Below are 14,721 nucleotides of genomic sequence, written 5' to 3' on the forward strand. Positions count from 1 at the left end.
TTAAAACTGAGGAGGTACTAAAGAAAATGGAGGAAAAAACGAAATCAATGCAGACAGTGAAAGATTTCCTGCAGGTACAACCTCCACATTTCAGCAGAAACTGGCCTTCAAAAAATTGGTCCTTTCCAGCCACGGACAGACCTCAAAGGGGCAGATAGACACCCAAGGGGTAGAGGGCAACCTCAAGGATCTTTCAGAGCCAGACAGTGGCAAGCACCAACCCCAAGAGGTGGAGAAGATAGATCAGTCATTTAGAAAACAGACACAATGACTTCCCCCTATACCTGCCAAGCAAAGCTTTAATGGCAGCACCTTTGGGCGGAAAACTGGCATTATTCTCAAAAAATTGGCATATTGTTACAAAAGACAAATGGATTCTGGACATTATAGACAGAGGCTACAGGTTCCACTTTCACACCCTTCCAAAAATTAGAGGCATGCCAAACCTGCCACAAAATCAAAGGGCAGAGGCACAAAAACAAATTTCAGCTCTCATGGACATGAAAGCGATTCAAGAGGTACCTGCAAAAGAACAAGGTCAAGGGTTTTATTCCAGACTATTCCTGGTACCAAGGAAAGACAAAGATTGGAGACCTATCTTAGACCTATCCATCCTAAACACATATCTACAGGTACCAAAATTCAAGATGTTCACATTACAGCAGCTTCTTCCCATGCTGGGCAAGAAGTCTTGGCTGGTAACATTGGACCTCAAGGAGGCATACCTGCATGTCCCTATCAGACAAGATTGCAGAAGATACCTCAGATTTCTTGCAGGTTCAACCCATTATCAATTCTCTACATTGCCCTTTGGCTTATCTACTGCGCCCAGAGTGTTTACGAAATGCCTGGCATCAGTAATCGCCTTCTGCGGACTACAAGGAATACAAATCTACCCATATCTGGATGACTGCCTGATCCAAGCGGACAGCAAAGACATACTACTGAAACACCTGGCGTTTGTAATAAAACTGTTGAACTTTCTGGGATACACAGTCAACAAAAAGAAATCCAACTAATACCCTCTCAACAAATAATTTTCCTGGGTGCCAGCGTGAATACAACCACCCAGATGGCCTACCTCATGCCAGACAAACAAGGGCAACTGTCTCAATACTTCAGCAAAATGGCAACCTTCACCAGGCTGACTGCAAGGAAAGTCCTGCAGGCTCTGGGATTCATGGCATCTTGCATCCTACTAATCCCATGTGCAAACCTGCATATGAAGAAACTTCAATGGTACCTAAAAAACTTATGGTCTCAACACAGCCACAGCTTGGAAACAATTATACCACTCATTCCATGCCTTCAAAAGGAATTTCTGTGGTAGGCTCAAGCATGCCAAAGAAACACAGGTCTCCCTTTCTGTGTACCTCAAGCAACTCAAATCATCACAACAGACGCCTCAGACTACGCCTGGGGAGCACACATGACAGATCAGTGCATTCAGGGAAAATGGTCCCAAAAAGAGAAGCACCTACACATCAACCAAAAGGAAATGCTAGCCGTGCAAAATGCTATTATGACCTTCAAATACCTACTGCATCCAGGCCAGCTATTGATAAGGACAGACAACACCACAGTGATGCGGTACATAAACAAACAGGGGGGAACTCATTCATACCCCCTGTGCAGGCAAGCCATGACCCTATGGAACACAGCACTGGAAATGCAAATTTAACTACAGGCACAATTCCTGCCAGGGAAGGAAAACAAACTGGCAGACAGCCTAAGCAGAAATATGACAGATCCACACGAATGGAAGTTGCATCCTCAAGTTTTTACAAAGATAACTCAGGCATGGGGACAGCCAGACATGGATCTCTTTGCTACCCACAGAAATTACCAGTTGAAAAAATTTTGTTCAAGGACCTATCATCCACAGGCCTGGAAAGTGGACGCACTTTCTTTCAATTGGGCAACGTTGACAGTCTATGCCTTTCTGCCTCTTCCTCTGCTGCCCAAAGTTCTATTAAAAGCCAGAGTAGAGAGACGAAAATGATTCTCATTGCTCCAGACTGGCCAAGACAACACTGGTATCTGCTCCTGAAAAGCCTGACACATTCCCCACCGTGGATCCTACCTCTAGTCCCTCTTCTGTTGTCCCAGCACAACTACAAGACCCTTCACAGCCAGCTCAAAACCCTAAATCTAGCTGCATGGAGAATTCCTTGATTTCCCAACAGACCCTCCTTTCCAAGGAGGTGCAGGATATCATCTTGGAGGCCAGAAGACCTTCTACTAGAAAAGCCTACTCCGCCAAATGGAAACGATTTTGTGCCTGGAATCAAGAAATGGGCCAGAATCCTTGGGTAATAAATTTACCTCAAATTTTACAGTACCTAGCTGAGATGTTAAACAGTGGACTTTCCTTCTCCTCCATCAAAATCCACGCTTCAGCCATTTCTGCACAATACAACAGAGATCCTCCCTTATTCTCTCATCCTGTCTTAAGGCAGTTCCTCAGAGGGGCAAAGAATATAAAACCCCCAAGGAAACCACCAGTCCCTGCTTGGGACCTCAACTTCGTATTGGAAAAGCTGACCCTTCCTCCCTTTGAGCCAGTTTCTTCAACAGAACTACAATACTTGTCATGGAAAACAGCCTTCCTTCTGGCTATCACCTCAGTACGCAGGGTTTTGGAGCTACAGGCCCTCATGGCTGTGCAACCTTTCATCATTTTCCATCAGGATAGAGTTTCCTTACGAACCAACCCTGTCTTTATGCCAAAGGTAGTATCCAGTGTAGCTTTGAATCAGACTATCCACTTACCTACCTTTTATCCTAATCCACAAAACAAAGGGGAAAGACTACTACATTCCTTGGACATTCACAGACAACTTCGTTATTATTTGGACAGGACAAAGCCATTCAGGAAATCTGAGCAACTCTTTGTGTCCTATGCTACAGGTGCTCAAGGAAAGGCTATTTCCAAACAGACAATCTCAAAATAGATAGCCCACTGCATATGCTTTTGTTACTCATTTCATGGAAAAACTGTGCCTACAAGCATCAGATCCCACTCCACCAGGGCCACAGCTACTTCTGCAGCTTTCCTCAGGGGGGTTCCTACCAAGGACATTTTGGAAGCAGCCACTTGGAGTTCAGTGCACACTTTCTCCAAGCACTATCACCTTCCACTATACTCTAAATCTAGAGCGGGATTTGCCACAGCAGTCTTGCAGGGCATCCTTGCTCCTCCTAGTTCCACTTAGTGCCTGCCACCCCTACTTAGCTTTGGGATTCTTTCCCTCTGTAATGACTGCAGCTGTATGCACGATGAACATAGTACAGTTTTGTACCTACCATAAATGTAGATGTTCGAGTGCTCATACAACTGCAGTCCAGGTTACCCCCCCCCTCCGTCCCCTCTTAGGACAGGCCTTATGACAAACACCTTCTCATACAACCTATTTGGGGTATTCTTTTATGGTGTATTTGCTTGCAACTAATGTTTTTTGATTGTTCTATATTGCATGATTACATAAATTTATGTTTTGCCTTCCTTCTGGGGCCACCTGACATCTGGGGCAAGAAAAACTGAAGAAGATGGCATCAACTGCCTCTTTTATACCCCTGCCGCACTGACGTCAGGGAAGAAGTGACGACAACCGACGCCTGACCTAGACTTTGGAATTCGGCTGACCGAGGACCCACCTGACGGCAGGATAAGCCATCTGTAATAACTGAAGCTGTATGAGCACTCGAACATCTACATTTATGGTAGGTACAAAACTGTACTTTCTCAGAGGTACAGGCAAGCACAGGAGGACTATGGCTGACCAAGTTCGCAGACGACTGCAAACTAGGGGCTATAATTGACTCTCCAGCTGACACAGACATCCTCCAAAAGGGTCTCACTGAGACGGATACCTGGTGTCAAAATCATGGCCTCAAGCTAAATGCCAAAAAGTGCATAGTCATCCCCTTTGGAAAAAACAATGTACCCATAAACTACCACATAGGTGGTAGTCCCATAAATACGGAAGACTTAATAAGGGATCTGGGGACCCAAGTAGATAGTAATCTCAACTTTGATAATCACATTGCCAAAGTAGTTAGAAAATCCTTCTATGTGGCCCACCTAATCACAAAAAGGTTCGCATCCAGATCAAAAGAGGTCATTGTACCCCTCTTCTCATCACTCATCAGACCCATCATAGAGTACAACGCCCCATTTGGGATGTACCTTACAAGACACCTGCAACAGCTGGAAAGACCACAGAAGTACCTCACCAAGAGGATCACTGGCCTCAAACAGATGCCCTATGCAGCTCGACTGAAGAAATTACAGCTGTACTCAGTTGCATACCACCTACTCAGAGGTGATCTCTGCCTGACATACAAGGCCATGTCCAACCCAGAATTGATGGACATGCTCCACCTAAAGAAAACCTTATCCCTGTGATCCACACACTGTAGGGATCTAAACCTCACCACAACAGTAAATAGGATGTGCTGGAGGGATAGATTCCTGTCCCAGAGACTTCCCATGCTTTGGAACAAGATCCCAGTGTACATCAGGCAGAGCTCCTCGCTAACACTCTTCAAAAGAAATCTTCACGAGTGGATGGGAAACAGAAAGTTTACCCCGAGGATCACTTCAGTGGCTCTGCTGGACAGAGGCACAGGGAACTAATCTAAGGGGGCGGCGAAAGCCAACACATTCTGGCTAGGCTTATAAATGCCTTTGGGCAGATAGCCTAGTACCTACCTATGAACCTGTATAACACAAATGTTATAATTTATTGTTATAGTGACTCTTCCTCAGAGATCTATTTTTATGGTTAAGTACATTTACACACAATTGCACTTTCTTGAGATTAATTCATAGAACAAAAGCAGAATATACTGAGTGGAAGAAACTGAAAATAACTTGTGGACTTTGTCATGTCCTGTGGAGTAACTGAGAAGATTTATCATACGTGTTCTGGGGTAGAGGTAGAGAAAAACAACTGTGAACTAATAGTGTACATGGTAATCATTGTCCTATTAAAAGGTTATTTACATAGTATTGTCCAATGAAAATAGCATTAACATTCTACAAAGTGCATTCTGATTGGACTGATCAATTAGCATGCTTACTTGCAAATCCAGCATTCCAGTAATCCATTAGAAAAAGTATGTGTGGCTGTCATTGCTGTTATAAGTAAAAATGATACCTACAATGTTCTCCATCAGTAGTGTGGAAGACAAATTCCCAACGTCCCCAAATGCAAAACGTTTCCACATACAGTGTTGTTGTTTCAAAAGCTGAGCACTTTCTTTCTTTAAAAAAAAAAAAAAAAAAACAGCTTTGTATGCTAACACTAATCTGCTCTTCTATCCAGGTAGTGCTAATTTACCCATGGTACTAATTCAATTGTTAAAGCTTTGCCCTCATGATCAAATGATACCAGCCATGGGTAAACCCAGCACTACCTACTTTCAGTTATGGCTGGTACTAAAATAGAAAACAAGAAGCTTGCAAATAAACAGAAGCAGAAAGAGGGATATCAAAATCCTCAACTTGAATTAAATCAGTTGATATTGAGAATAAGGAATGTGCCAGTTCCCAAGCCTTTGAAGGATGCCAGATATGCAAGGTGTTTTCATGTATTAACGTTGATAAAATATACGATGAGTGGTCTGGATCTTGTAATGTCTTCAGTGAATGAAAACAGAATATTTTCTACAATGTATATACATCAGGATGATCTTAATGGCTGACCATCTGCTGTCATTTGCTATGTTTTCAATCAGGATAATTTTTGCATGCACTTTCATAGTAATAGAAATTAAATTATAAAATAATGTATTCTAACTGATATTTTTAATTGAAAATGTCAGGTACTGCATTTATTCAATTTCATTTAATGCATTACAGGTGCTGAAAAAGCAATGCTGGGTAAAAATGCTACTTTACACTGCTCTACTGACAAGAATGGAAACGTCTTACAAGTCACATGGCAAAAGAAGAGAGGAAACAATGCTGACAATATTGGAAGTTACAGTCCAAGATTTCTTGTTGTAATCCAAGAATATTTTAGGGATCGCTTTACAATCAGTAAAAGCTTGACAGAATCATCCCTTTACATACAAAGTACAGAAATAAAAGATGGAGGATGTTACATCTGTATATTTAATGTTTTTCCAAGTGGAGCTGAGAGCCATGACATATGCCTAGATGTTTATGGTAAGGCAGACAGATCTTTAAATAGCATCCATTTTGATGTAGCTGTGACTGTTTCAGTGAATTATAGGATTTCTGCTTATTATGTAAACTTGTATAATTACAACCATGCCCTGATCAAAGATGTTGTGGTTCCCATATGAACTCTTAAGGTTGCGTGTTGTTGGAATCGCAGCAGTACAGAAGTGGCCAGTTAACGAATCTTTGCATGTACATGTACTGAACATTATTACACTTGTTCTTATGGTAGACACAGCTGTCTAGTATGGTCCTTAGAAGAAAGTGCACAAATGTACAAGTGCCTTTCTGTGTTGGAGGGAAGCCATCTAGCTTAATTTTATTTCATGGAACTAGCCAGTTTTCTAGTTTCAGCACTCAAATCTGTGTCTTTGAACTCAGCACTTGTTCAGAACTCATTGTAAGCACTAAATAAGCTGCAAGTTACTACAGCACTCAACTTTCCTCACTTGTCTAGAGGAAAGCAGTTTTTAGTACTTAATAATTAAGCACCTGTCCAGGCATGTCTAAAGGTCAGCTCCCGGTGATTTCTCCTGTCTACCTGATGAATCTGGGCATCTTGGGGCAATGCAGCAATTTCCTCATGTACACAGGCAACCCTCTCCTCCTACCACCCAACACTACAACCTGTGAGAGATGCACTTATATAGCTAAACTGGAAGCAAAGCTCTCTTCACCCAAGACTGGACTAGACAGTCAAGAGGAAAAGGTAAACACTTGCACCACACCACACTCATCATATAGTCCCTCAATACCTACTCCACCAAAACAAACACATAGAAACACAAAACACACACCTACATTTGCGGGGGCTCTCAATAAAAACCTGTCCAAGCATCAGGGACCTCCAAAGCAGAAACGCAAGCAAACTCCACCCCCCAACACAACCGAAATGACACATAGCCCACAAACTCAGTGTACCACACAACCACAGCCCATAAGGCATAACAACGTACCCAACACTCTAGTCATAGGTGACTCTATAGCCAGGCACACTGATGTTCCACTCACCAGGCTAAACAAGGAGAAAGTTACTGTCGGCTGCCTGTCAGTGCCAGGATCCGCCACGTAACGCACGCACTCAGGTCACTCCACAACAAGTACAAATATGACACTGTCATTGTCCATGTTGGTGTGAATGATCTGAGATGTACCTCCTTGGACTACATGAAAAGAGACATGGAGGAGCTCTCTGATCTTGTAGGCCAGGCAGTTATGACCCTAACCCTGAGTAGCATCCTGCCATCACCCAGAATGATACCACAGTACAGGACAAAATTATTGACTTCAGCAATTGGCTAAGCTTCTGGTGTCATTCTAAGGGGATCCAGTATTTGTCTGCCTGAGACGACATGATCGACAGACTACGATGCTTTGCCAGAGATGGCCTGCACCTGTCGCCCCTGGGATTCCGGATACTGGCTAAAGCTCTTGCCACCCCTATAGTGCCTTTTTTAGGCAATGTTCAAATGACAAATTCACCACCGTAACAGGTACAAGCAAGCAAAATCTGAGGGTAATGCTACTCAGTGCTAGAAGTCTAAACCTCAAAATGCACTCACTTGAGGCACTCCTTAAAATGGTGACCATCGGCATCTGTGCAGTGACAAAGACCTGGTTCAAATCTCCAGAAAGCACCCCTGCATTACCAGGCTATAATTCATACCATACCTTTCGGCCACCAAACCCGGAACGAAGCACTAAAGGTGGAGGCGTGTCCATATTCATTAAGGATATCCACACCTCCAGGCTAGTTGCATAGCATAATGCATCCGAGATTATCCAAGTGAAACTAACTCTGGGCAAGACCGCAATCTAAATTGTAGCTTGCTACAGACCCGCCACCATGCCCCAGGATTCCCACTCCTCATTTCTTGATGCACTGGAAAGTATTAGAGTACAACCCAACACCCTAATAATGGGTGATTTCAACTACCCCACTATGAACTGGGAAAACTACTCGTGTACCAACTCTTTTGCTCAACGTTTTCTGGAATTCATAAATTCCAATGCCTTGGATCAACTTATTCACACTCTTACTAGGGGCAGCAATATCCTAGACCTGGTCATTATCAACATGGGCAACCGGTGTTCCACACCAGAGGTCAATTCCTCGTTGGTCAGACCCTAGACATCCACATCCCGCCCCCCACCCCCCAGTTAGGGAAACCACCGTAAAAAAAACTTCTCCAAAGCCAACTTCACACTTCTTAAGACAGAAGCGGCAAACTTCATGACACCCATGCAGGCGGACAATAGAGGTATGACTGCTGAATCCTACACAAATGCACTTTATAAGCATTTTCACAAGTGCATGGATCATGCTATCCATAATAGAACCAAGATGTTATCCTCCAAAAAAAAGGAAGCCAATCTGGTAGTCCTCTGCCATAAACAAACTCTACAACAGAAGAAACTGTTGCAAAAAAGAGTAAAATCCCATGACTGGAGGAACTCCCTGGTCAACCTCAGTAAGAAGCTGAGATCCCTCATAAAATCCTCCAAAGCTAGTTATGAAAACAAAATTGCCACTGACTCTAAAGGCAACCACAAAGCATTCTATAGTTATGTCAAGAATCTCAATGGCAACACTCAGATCTGCTCTGAGTTACAGCACAATGGCACTAATTATACAGAACCAATTGATATTTTCAACATCCTGACAGATAGATTCAGTGCTAACTTTACTCCCCTTTCACCCCCTAGAGGGCCCATCTCTATACCAGAAGAATGCAGATTTCCTGTAATCACGGCTGCACAGGTAAAAAAAAAAAAACACTCTCCAAAGCCAAGAACACATCATCCATGGGACCTGACAATATCCCAGGCTGCATTCTACACGAACTACAGAATGAACTGGCACCCTATCTAAGTACCATGTTCAATCATAGCCTCACCTCAGGCTTTGTGCCCACTGAATGGCGCACCGCAACGGTTATCTCACTCCACAAAGGAGGAGCCACAACGGACCCCAGGAACTACCGCCCCATTAGTCTGACGAGCCTGGTCTGCAAGGCCATGGAATGTATCATCATGGAACTCATAAGCCAAGACATTGGTAATCTCCAAAATTTGGACCCTACCCAGTTCGGATTTGTAAAAGGCAGATCATGTCTCCTAAATCTGATTGGCTTCTTTGAAGCAGTCACCAAAGCCATAGATGAGGGTAAGGTGGTTCACACATCTTATCTAGATCTCGCCAAGGCTTTCAACACCATCCCCCACTCTGGAATTATAGATAAGCTCACCAAACTAGGTATAAATCCCTATGTCACAAGATGGGTTGCCAACTGGCTCATGGACAGAACCCCCACTGTGAAAGTAGCAGACTCCAAATCCAGTGCCAAGTGGAGTACCACAGGGTTCAGTCCTGGGTCCTCTCCTGTTTGGTATCTACATCTCTGAAGTACAGGCTAACACAGTAGGTCTTTGGCTAACAAAGTTTGCAGATGACTGCAAACTAGGAGCCATAATCGAAACTCCTAACGATGTGGACATACTACAAAAGGGCCTTACTGAGACAGATTCCTGGTGTCAAAGCCATGGCCTGAAGCTCAATGCCAAAAAGTGTATTGTCATCCCCTTTGGTAAAAACTCTGTACCCGTGAACTACCACATAGCTGGTAGTCTACTTAATGCCAAAAATGTGATGAGACCTTGGGAACACAGGTAGACGTCTCACCTTTGATAATCACATCGCCACAGTCGTCAGGAAGTCCTTCTATGTGGCTCACCTCATCACAAAAGGTTTCTCATCCAGAAAAAGAGGTCATTGTTCCCCTCTACTCATCACTCATTAGACCCATTATAGAGTACAACGTCCCTTTTGTTATGTACCTCACAAGACATCTACAACAACTGGATAGGTCACAGAAATACCTCACAAAGAGGATTACTGGTCTGAAACAGATGCCCTACACAGACCTTCTCAAAAAACCCCAGCTTTACTCCATCGCATATTGGCTAGTCGGAGGTGATCTCTGCCTAACATACAAAGCTATGTCAAACACAGAGCTGTTGGACATGCTCCACTTAAAGAAATTCCAATCCCTCCGAGCTACACACTGTAGGGACCTAAACCTTGTCACCACAATAAACAGAACATGCTGGAGGGATAGATTCCTGTCCCAGAGACTTCCCATACTCTGGAACAGACTACTTATCTATGTCAAACAGAGCTCCTCATTAGCACTCTTCAAGAAAAATCTTGATGATTGGATGGGAAATAGGACATTCACCCCAGGGATCACTTCTGTGCCTCTGCTCGACAGGGGCACAGGAAAATAATTTTCTTGGGTGGCGAAAGCCAGGGTACATTTTTGGCTAGGCTTATATAAGCCCTAGGGCCAATAGCCTAGTACCTACCTATGAACTATGGGAGGCAGCACTTCTGTTTGAAGGGACTGACATGCAATAGTTTATGTATGGACATATAAGACTATAATCACAGTAAGTAATATATCTCCATATTATCTCCTTTGAGAACATAAAAGAAACACCTATGACTGTCAGGACTGCAGTGTTAGATACGGAGTTCAAGACATCCATCAATTTTCACTCATGAGGTCATAGTGCCAGGAAGCAAGAATATGTGCTCTGTAAGGCTCGTATAAACTGTGTGCACCTCTTCCTATAAATATACTGTTCTGAAGGTGGGCAAGCCTGGGATTTTTGAAGAGGAGCCAAGCCATATCCTCGCTTGGCTCTTAGAGCCCATTAAGAGTCACGCCAGAGCAGACAATTGCAACAGTACCTCTGTTAAAAATAACTACAGCTGTAAGCCCAGAGGCAATTATTTAAGTAACAAAAAAAATGACTGCAGTTACAGTCAAACAGACATTGACGTTGCTAGCATTCACTGAAATGAATGAATGCTGATAGTGTGTTGATCACATTTCTTAACGGCTTGCACCCAGTCACCTCGTTTCTGCTGACAATGAAAAATGGGAAACAATTATAATAAGCGATAGTATACTAGTACACCACTGTGTATGCAGGAAGAAATGATGTTGCTCTGGCCTGTGAAAAAATGTTGTTTTTTCCCTTCTGGTGCAGTGATGACTTAGTGCACAGTAGTTCAGCCACACTTTGACCATTTCTTCCAAACAACCCCGAGGTAAAAACTAGAAACACTGTGTAAATGGAACAGCAAAAGCCTTGTGAAATGCTGGATTCTGCTAGCCTTATGTAAGAAACCATATTTCCATTCCATTAAGGAAACACGCTGTAATAAAAAAGTCAGTATTTTTAATAACCTATTTGCATACAAAGTACACATACTGTCCCAGTAGACTATGCCCCTTCTGAGAATGCACACCACTTCTGACTGTAAAGTTGCTACAAAATATAATAATGATGGCAAATTTTGCTCTTATGGATACTGCCCTTGAATAAACCATATCGACCATAACTGCCCTTTGCTCACATCTGTTGTATGCCCCGTAACATGACCTTTCTGTACACTAAGTTCTCACTGAGAAAAGAAGGAAAATGTAAGAACTACAGTAATATTTTGCTATTTCAGCTTGTGATTGGTAAACAAGTAGACTGCCCCCAGCGAATCATATATTTGTCAGCAGTAATTATACAATGGTCTTGCGCTTTCATGTATAGGATGCCCCTACACTCCTTCCCCAAAAGGCAGCCTAGTTTTCTGCACGTCTGATGCTTGATGGTGAAGAGTGAAAGAAAAAAGAAACTAAAATAATATAGCAGTTTCACCGTGTTGATCTTGAACCTGTATATTCATTCCCAAACATACAGCAAGCACCTCTCAGAGATTCACACCATTGAGCTAAAATCGGGAACAATTGAGAGATCTGGGCTTACGTCAAGTCAAAACAAAGAAAAACAAAGAATTCTGCTCATGCTGTTCTTAGCATTGGTAGTGCTTTCCAAGCTCTTGTGATCTCTGCTTCTCTCACTGAAATAGGCTCCTCCCCCCCCATGGAAACGTGCAAGCATTCTGGAGTAAAGGAAATAATGCACCTCTCATCCTAAAAATGAGCTGCAAATCTTTTTATAAAACTACAACGTCTTACAATATTACTCCCATGGCAAAATGTTTAATCTTCTTTTTTCAGCACTATGGCATGGGGGCCACACCCTGTCTGATATTTCAGCCAGCCTCAATGCTTAGATATACAGACCTGACCTAACAGAAAGCACTCACAGGCTGCATGCAACTCTGGTCTGAATCAACTGTCAGCGGTTATGCAAAACAAAAAAATTGTGATTTTGTGGCTTAGCTCTTTCTTGGCTTTCTAACATGCTGGATCATGAGCCAGAGCAGAGCTTATAACCACGCTTGAGCCAACTCTGGCTTGCCCACCTGTATACCCATCCTTGCAGATTCAAGACCTGTCCCCAGCAGAAACCTGTAATGCCTTCCTTGTATCCTAAACTAGACCCTAAAGCAAGCAGACCAGACAGATTTTTTGAGACTTCCAGTAGTATATGTCATTAAGAAAAATCTTCATTAAATAAAAAATAACTCTTTTTGGAGAGGGTTGTGCCATGTAGAAGCACATATGGTTCTTCCTTCCTTAACACCTGAACTACCAGATCACAACAGTGCCACAATGCAAAATTTTAAAATGAAAGAAACTATATTACATACCAATTGATGTTAAAATGTAAAAATAAAATGCAATGTTATTCATTCCAGCAGTAATAATGGTTTAATAGTCATACTGTCATTTATCCCGGGCTCTGTGGTGGCATCAGTGAAAATCTGCCACCATAGCTCTCTATAGGCCAGATAGTTTTTAAGATTTCCTCCCCTGGGTTTACATCTGACAGTTTCTAATATACCAAATTTAAAGGAATGTTCAGGCCCAAGATTTAAAACATGTCTACATAGGGCATTCTTAGTGTCTAACTTTCTAATAGAGTACAAGTGAGAGTATATCCTCTGCCTTAGTTGCCTCTCAGTCTTCCCTATGTAAAAGTACTGACATGCTGAACAGATAGCAATGTAAACTAACGTAGTTGATCTGCAGTTGCCTCTTGATAAATATATTATTGTATTGCATATATTATTTAGACCAACACTATTAGACTCCAGTATATAACTGCACTGATTGCATGTGCCACATTTAGTGGTATGAGACTTGTCCAAATATTTGGGTGTACTTACATTTTCAAAAAAACATTTAAGATTTTTACCCATTTTTCCAACAAACAAAGGTTCATGTCCCACAATGTTGCCCACATCCTGTGTAGATGATAGAATATACCAGTTTTTACGTACTATATTTTTCAGCATTTGACTAAAGGGATTATGTTCAACTATTAGTGCCTTATTAAAACAGTTGGTAGATAACATACACTGTCCAGTAGCATTGATTGGAACAGGGTCATCAGTGCAAGGACCTAAAGTCATCCCCAAAAGTGGGGAAAATTTTGTCCCCCTTAGACCCAGAACATAAGAAGAAACATCCTTCAACATACCAGGGTCATATCCCCTCTCTATGAAGAGACTAGTAATATAGTTCAATTCATTAATTGTATCTTGATAACTAGATGTCATTCTTATAGCCCTAATGCACTGACCCTTGAAAATATTTCTTTTAAGTTTGTATGGATGGAAGCTGTTGTAGTCCAAATAAGAGTTGGAAAATGTAGCTTTCCTGTATACTGAAGATTTGAAGCCTTCATCATCGATAGAAATAAACGTATCTAAATAGGGGACACCACTAGTACTACAAGTATGAGTGAACCTAAGAAATTCACAACTATTATTTAAGTACCCCATAAATTTCTCAAAAGAACTACTGTTACCCTTCCATAATATGTAGATGTCGTCAAGGTAACGAGAATAATACAGTACATTATCAAAAAATGCACTATTAAAGACATGATTCTCCTCCCAATCAAGCATTACCAAATTGGCGAAGATGGGTGCACATTCATCAATTGGTATGTAATATAGTTTCTTTCATTTTAAAATTTTGCATTGTGGCACTGTTGTGATCTATATTAGGTCATTATCCAATTAGGAATTAGTATTTTGCTATTTGGATCAGCTTTTTTTGGCGCCTTTTTTACTATTTAGTCATTCGACTTTTTATGTATAATTGTTCTGATGAAACTCGCTGTTGTGCGAGTGAAAGCGCTCAACATTTGGCTTGTGCAATAAAGCTGTATCGATTTTTTTACCTTGCTCTTTGGACTAGCTGATTATTTTACTGTGAGCTGGCAGCAAGCAGATTGGTTGTCGGCTGCCGGACTGGTTGGTAATTTTTTCTTGTTCAATCTGCTGTTTTCGGTTGTTGTTATGAGTCTTCCTTAGTGAGGGAGTACTTCTTATAGGTTCATAGGTTCATAGGTTCATACTAGGCTATCTGCCCGAGGGCATTTACAAGCCTAGCCCATAGTTTTGTGGCTTACGCCACCCCTTTAGTATGGGGAACTATACCCATTATTTTGCTGTGCCTCTGTTGAGCAGTGACACTGAGGTAATCCCTGGGGTATATCTGCGATCTCCCATCCATTGGTCAAGATTTCTCTTGAACAAGGCCAGCGAGGTG

General features: G+C 42.2%; 1 protein-coding gene across 4 annotated transcripts in view; it reads left to right on the forward strand.

The window, feature by feature from the left end:
- LOC122802489 (OX-2 membrane glycoprotein-like) overlaps positions 1–14,721 on the forward strand; it is a 1,536,731-nt gene that overhangs the window by 858,369 nt on the left and 663,641 nt on the right. For all 4 annotated transcript variants that reach the window (XM_044072134.1, XM_044072133.1, XM_044072136.1 and 1 more), the window contains exon 5: positions 5,867–6,175. In XM_044072134.1, the coding sequence (XP_043928069.1) occupies positions 5,867–6,175 (309 nt within the window). The remainder of the gene's footprint in view (positions 1–5,866; positions 6,176–14,721) is intronic.

This window comes from Protopterus annectens, chromosome 5.part0, assembly GCF_019279795.1.
Source record: "Protopterus annectens isolate FY-2018-M chromosome 5.part0, PAN1.0, whole genome shotgun sequence".
In the NCBI taxonomy this organism is placed as follows: domain Eukaryota; kingdom Metazoa; phylum Chordata; order Ceratodontiformes; family Protopteridae; genus Protopterus; species Protopterus annectens.